General features: G+C 41.3%; 1 protein-coding gene across 1 annotated transcript in view; it reads right to left on the reverse strand.

Moving 5' to 3' along the window:
• abcc9 (ATP-binding cassette, sub-family C (CFTR/MRP), member 9) overlaps window positions 1-6,820 on the reverse strand; it is a 66,500-nt gene that overhangs the window by 25,468 nt on the left and 34,212 nt on the right. The window contains 9 exon segments of the mRNA XM_032505239.1: window positions 440-597; window positions 676-745; window positions 1,602-1,756; window positions 2,339-2,572; window positions 3,050-3,123; window positions 3,307-3,406; window positions 3,756-3,881; window positions 3,972-4,109; window positions 6,151-6,231. Of these exon segments, the coding sequence (XP_032361130.1) occupies window positions 440-597; window positions 676-745; window positions 1,602-1,756; window positions 2,339-2,572; window positions 3,050-3,123; window positions 3,307-3,406; window positions 3,756-3,881; window positions 3,972-4,109; window positions 6,151-6,231 (1,136 nt within the window).

The raw sequence follows: 6,820 nt of genomic DNA on the forward strand, positions 1-6,820 counted from the left end.
CATAATGTTGTCAGACACTTAGAATGATAATCTTAGATTGTCAGTGACAAAACAAGCCCTTTTGTGAAGGTAAATACAAGCTGCACATTGCCCATTAACTTACACTGTAGCCTGTTTCGCCGCTGACAACTGCAGCGACCTTGCTTTATACTGAACTCTCTAAGCACTGCATTCACGGTCTGTTTCTGAGCCTTAATACAAATGCTACTCCAATCCTCCAATGTTATGTATTCCTGAATGTCTTCCTTCCAGAAGAAGACTTTCTATCCAAGTTTAAACTGATTTTTACCCACATTTAATATAACCATAAATCCAAGAGTTCACGTTTCTTGCAGAAAGAATATGGTATTCACTGCTTCGAACTTAATTCTCAGCTTTGTTTGAATATAAAGAACAAAAGCAATGCACTCTGGCTACAACAAAAACTCTGTGTACTCACTTAGAGGCCACCCGGAAGTACTTCTGGATGAAGTAGAAGGCCACAGCCAGGGGAACCAAGGCGATCAGGAAAGCTGGAGTGATGGAGGATATGACCCCGATGGCCGACAAACACAGCAACGTGGATCTCGTCAAAGACTCCAGTGTTGGAGGAATATGCTGAGAGAAAAAGCAACAATGTTAACACAGCAGTAGCATATATAATACAATATGTCAACTTTCAAGTCATCTCCTCACCTGATCTATGATGTTGGTATCAGCTGAGAATCTGTTGAGGATCTGCCCCAGGGGAGTGATGTCAAAGAACCTGAGGAAAAGGATGAGAAATTTATCAAATAATACCTAAATTACACAGTTGGGATTTTTACATTCACGCTGACATTTATAAAAAAGGTTATGTAACTAACTATAGTATCTGTATGTATGTGTTATATATATATATATACACATATATATATGTGTTAAGCTAGTTAGCTAGCGAGAAAGCCGAGCATCAAGCTAGGTGACGTCCATTGTGGGAGAAGAGAGATGTAGTTCAGTGAGTATGTTCACACAAAACTAAGTGGTCAAACAACAAACTAAGACTTTCAACCTTCAAACGGGACCAAAAAATAATTGGCCTGTCTCCGTTCAGTACCATGCATATGTTTTTCCAAATTAAGGTCCAGTGAGGTCCACCGAAGGGGAGAGACTTCTATATATCAATATTATATCAATATCGGTATATGAGGCTGGATATCGCCTTAAATTTTGGATTATAATATTGTGATATGACAGCGGTGTCTTTTCCTGGTTTTAATGGCTGCATTACAGTAAAGGGATGTTATTTTCAGAACGTATTAGACATTTCTGGCAGTTCTATTAATTGCCTTTACCCACTTAAACGTCATTATATCCAAATTACTGATGAATATTTATAATCTCGTTGAGTAAAAAGTTTGTGAAAGCACCAATTCAACTTTACAATATTGTAGCAATATCAAAAACAAGTGTTTCCTTGGACTGATCTTTGAAGTGCTAGTTTTACTGTATTGTATCCTTTTTTTAAGCCAAGTCTATTAGTTTACCCCAAAACCTTTGTACCAGAATATAACAAGACAAGATGCAGAGCTTCAGGTGTGGACTAAGTTGGGCTAGCTGTGTGTGTGTGTCTGAGTGTGTACCTGATGGGGGCGTGGATGATCTTGTTGAGCAGATTGTGGTGCAGGTTGGTGGCTGCAGAAAGACCCAGAAACTCCACGGTGAGAGAGGTGATGAGGCATAACGTGATTCCAGCCGCACACAAGATGATGAACACTGGCAGGTTGTAGGAGTCGTCCTGCAGGACACACACACACACACACACACACACACACACACACACACACACACACGACGACACACACACAACACACACACACCACACACACACACACACACACACACACACACACACACACACACACACACACACACACACACACACACACACACACACACACACACACACACACACACACACACACCACACACACGATGATACAAGCTTTCAATGATCGCGCACCGCCCCCCCCCCCCACATACCCACGTACCCTCCCTCCACGCTCTTGCTAGTAGCCAAGGAAGAGACGGAAGATTAAAAAACCATAATGGAGGACTGTAATTATCTACACTTGGGTTTCTGCGCACAAAAGTCCCCAGTAGCACAATCCTGAACATAGTCATTCTGAGACATACAGTATAGTGTGTTAATTGGCTTTGTAACAACTATTATGGCAACTGCATGAATGCAACAGACGATCATTGCAATCAAAATGTTACGCACTAGAGCTTTAAGTAAATAATGGCCATTTCAATCTAAAAATATTGGCCTTAACCTTAAAAAATGTGTATCAGAAAACCCATGTGAGAAATCGTCTACCTCAGCCTGCGGAGTACCAGGCGTGGGCAGCGTAGAGTTGCCACCGATACCGTCCACCAGGCTGGTTCCATTGGCCGCGTCTGGTCCTGCTCCCGCACTCTGGTTGGTTTTGGAGGAAGTCCAGATGGCCAACCAGTAGTCAATGGCAACAATGACAGAGTGTTTGAGAAGTTTGGAGGACACCATCAGGAAGGCCATAAAGAAACCACCGGAGGACATGTAACACCAGCACACCTGAGGAGATGAAGGAAGCTTTACAGATCAACCAATAAAGGGCAGATTCAAAATATAGTTCAACAAATATTATTATTATATTTATGTATGTATATATACAGTATTTTGATTAATAAATGTGCTTGCTTTTCCCATTTTGTATTCTTTATAAACTTAATTTTGTCTCACATTGCCAGACCTTCCTCCACAGAGCTGCGAAGGAGGGAGCTGCAAAATAGTCCTAACCCTAAGAAACTTGTTCTGGTGGAACATGTACGTTCAAAAGTTGTTTCGTAAGAAAACGTAAAATATATTAAATTTTCTTTTAGATTCAGGGAAAAAGGGTATTAGTTAGCTGGTTAAGTTAGGTAGGGTTTGCAGTTCTTTCAAAAAGTTATATATACATATTTAAGTCTCATTATGCACTTGTAAAATGACAATAAAGGTTCTATCTATGGATCTTTGGAGTATTAGTGTGCGGCTGTACGGATGGATTACCCTCCATGGGATCTTGGATCTTCTGTTAGTGGTTGTGGACATGTTATCATCATCTTCCTCCTCCTCTTCTTCCTCTGGTAGGATGAAAAAGAAGGTATCAGATATGACATATCATTTCATTAAACAATACAGAAAAACAACATTTAACTGTTCTCTTTTTTTTTTACTTATTACGTTGACAACCTCTGACTAAATATTAGAGCAAGTCATTGAGTTGGCCTCAAAGAACGACTTTAAAAAAGTGCTGAATCCATTACCTTCGTCCTCATCGTCTATTTGGTTCTTGGCCTCTCTGGAGTAGAAAGCTCTCCTCAGGGTTTTCCTCTCGAGTGTCGTTTGGCTGTCCTGCTGTACGTCCTGCATGCAGAGACACGAGACAGACATTTCATTAGTAACAGAATAAAGCTTTAGGCTGTTTGTGTCATTAAATGGACTCACACTGAGTGGTTAAAACACCGGCTTGATAATTTAACGAAAGCCAGACAGATTCTTTTAAGACAGGGGTCTTTAATGTTTTTTAAGCCAAGGACCCCTTAGCTGAAAAAGAGACGTAGCAGCACCTTTTTATGGTGCAAAAAATACTTCAAAAAATAAAATCTTTAAAATAAAAAATTGTTGGTAGCTCACCTGGAAGGGCGTGCGCCCAGTGACCAGAAATGGACAAGATTCTGTTATCTGCATCTTAAATTGAAACCATGTCACATACCTTCTCCAGGCCGTGGTCTTGTCTGTTCATCAGGGTCTTCCAGTGATCATAAAGCTCAATGTCATGAGTCTGAATGTCCTTCAGAGTTCCCTCTCTCAGCACAGAGCCATCCTTCATTGCTATAATCTGGACAAGACACACAAAAAAAGCTGAGGCTTGACTGAAATAAATATTGCTCCTTAAATGTGTGTGTGTGTGGGGGTTTATGATTCTTACCCAGTCTGCATGTATGAGGTACTGCAGTTTATGGGTGACCAGGACTACAGTCCGTTTGTCATCCTGCAGAAACTTGAGGATTCCTTCCTGCATGAGGTGATCACTGAGGTGGATGTCCAGCGCTGAGAAGGGATCGTCCTGCGAGACACAAGACGGAGACAGATCCTCGCAACTGACACAGATAAAGACTGCATGATGACAATTACTGTTCAAACCTTAATGTTGCTAACTAGCCCTTTTGTTGTGTTGTTGTTCTCCACAGTGGCAGATGTCCAACGCCTGGAATTTCACCAAATGGTGTTGCGGTGAATTCCTGATAGTAATCATCAGGTACTTGGATTGAAAACCCGGAAGTGGATCAAAACATTGTCTATTGTTTATGTTCCATTTGGACCCCCATCGGTTGTTACCTCAGCAACAGCTACCTTTTCCCTTCACTTGGAGGTTTGCTCGAAACCAAAGAGCCACTATTCTAGCGCCAATGGTATGAAACGCTATGCACACTGTCTCCTCAAAGAACTTGGCCTTGTTTGAAAGTGTAGTCCACGTTGTGTGGATGGATGGAGTTTTATTTGTATAATTTATTAATATTTTATTTAGCTAACAGATATACACACACAACTAAAAGACATTTTAAGCATTAATGAGTTAAGTTCTGTTAGGGTGTTCTCGAACGTTCATTAATGTTGGCTTAACTGTGTTGCCAGATCTCAAGAAAGTTAGGTCCTGAGACAGAAATAGGTCTTTTATTTTTCCTTATTTGTCCGTCTGAAAAATGCCATTTTAGTGTCAGAATGTTCTGGAGATATGTGGCATGTGAAGAACGGGACCAGTATTTACTTTGGAGACAAAAGAATTGCTCAAAATCTGTGTTCACGTTCACTTCTCCCATTGGAGTACCGAGGACCTGCTGCTAGTCTCCTGAAAGGACGTGGCAGTGGGGGAACCCACATGACACGGATACAGGAAATGACTCTGAGTTGGGGCGTCTCAGTCTTGTGTCTGCTCAAACTACAGATTGTACGTCTGCATACGGACACAAAAAGTAAATAAGCGGATCGACAGAGAGCCTCCCTTCTCTCTCTCAAACTCCGACTAAGCAACGCTGATCAAATACAAACCAAGATTATGTTACAGCATTGCCTTTGCCTCGCCTAAAATGTTTTCAGAAAGATATTGCAGCTTTCTGTTTCACTGTTATACAATATTGTGTGTTACCAGCCTGCTGCCTTTCTGTGTCAGTGCGGATAAGCTTGTATTTATTGGTCCTACTTTTTGAGTAAAAAGGAATACTACAGTGCGTTTTCTCTGATCAATTTCCAAAATGTGTGCGCCATTCACTCTCATTATGAAAAGACCCTCTGTCCAGCGGTAAAATGGAATAATTTGATTTCCTCCAACTGTTTATGTTCACTTTATGATCTGTTTTTATTCTTTAAATGTCTGAATGTCTGTCTTGCTGGGGGGGGGGGGCAGTGCTATAGTTTAGTTTACTTAAGGATCCCAATTGAAGCACGCACGTGCGCCTCTAGTATTCCTGGGGTCCTGATCGAGTGCTAATAGAGTTGATTCCTTGATGTATTTTATGATGCTACATAATTCTATCCTGAAATCAGATCTGAGAAGCCCAAGCAGCTGCACTTGCATAGTGAGAGTATGTTAATTAAAGAAAACATTCCCTCCTCAATATACATTACAGTTTTAAATGACCACTCCAGACATCACAGTGAGTGTGATGCGCGTATAAAAGAATGACACGGATAGCTTTTAATGTGGAAGGTATGCTCGATAACCAATTAAAGCTTGCGGTGGCAACAGGAAATGATGCAACTATTCGGAAAGATAAACACATGACAGCACAGCAGAGAGAGTAGGAGACAGACACCTCCTCGTCCCAAAGGCCAACACGTACTATGTGCTGTATCATACAATCAATCATAAAGAAATGCAGCGTTAGGGCATGAAGAAAGGGTGTTACCTTCTGGTGGACTTTAATCTAATTCCGCTATTCAAACCGTCGTAATACTTAAAGCATTTGATGTTAAAATGTGCTTAGAAAATCCTGAAATCATCATTATCATTGAAGATTCCTTCATTTAAATGTGTTACTGCACCTTCACTAGAGAAAAAGCACACCAGTATCTCCAATCTTTGGGTTTGTTTTTAAGGTTTAGCTCACCAGGAAGACGATGTTGGTGTTCTGGTAGAGAGCTCTGGCCACGCAGATTCTCTGTCTCTGTCCTCCACTCAAGTTGATGCCCTGAATCACAGCAGCACAAAACAACATCAGTATAATTCAGGGAAATAAGTAAGATAGGAAAGATCCTAAATGTCCCATCTTTGCAGAGGTTTCAAAGACACCAACTTCTCAGGGTTGATTTGAAAGACATTGCAAATTAATTTAATCTCACTAAATGTGCATGCAAAGCTATAGTATGCAACAATTTTACATGAATTAATGTAATTTACATTCAAGCCACTTCCAAATGAGTTGATACAAAGCTAATTAAGCCTATCAGTTCCACGAAACTCTCTCTGTATTGCTCAGTATGGCTATGTTTAGGAAATGGTGTCGTCCGGCGACATTCGTGTGCTGCAGCTCGAGCAGCGATTAGCTTTGGAGACTAACCCCTATCTCCGCTAAAGATACGCACCAGGTCTACTTTCCCGAGAACCGCGGGCCATTGGGACGGAAGTGAGAACAGCAAGACTATCCCGTCAATTGATCAAAAACATCCTCCGTGTTAGCGGCTGTGTGGAGGAGGGGTGGGGGGTGCGATCACAGTAGGCTTGCGTCATTTGGATGCAACAACAGGGTTGCTGTCGTTACTTAGAATTCCTCATGGGAG

This window comes from Etheostoma spectabile, chromosome 23, assembly GCF_008692095.1.
Source record: "Etheostoma spectabile isolate EspeVRDwgs_2016 chromosome 23, UIUC_Espe_1.0, whole genome shotgun sequence".
Taxonomy (NCBI): Eukaryota; Metazoa; Chordata; class Actinopteri; order Perciformes; family Percidae; genus Etheostoma; species Etheostoma spectabile.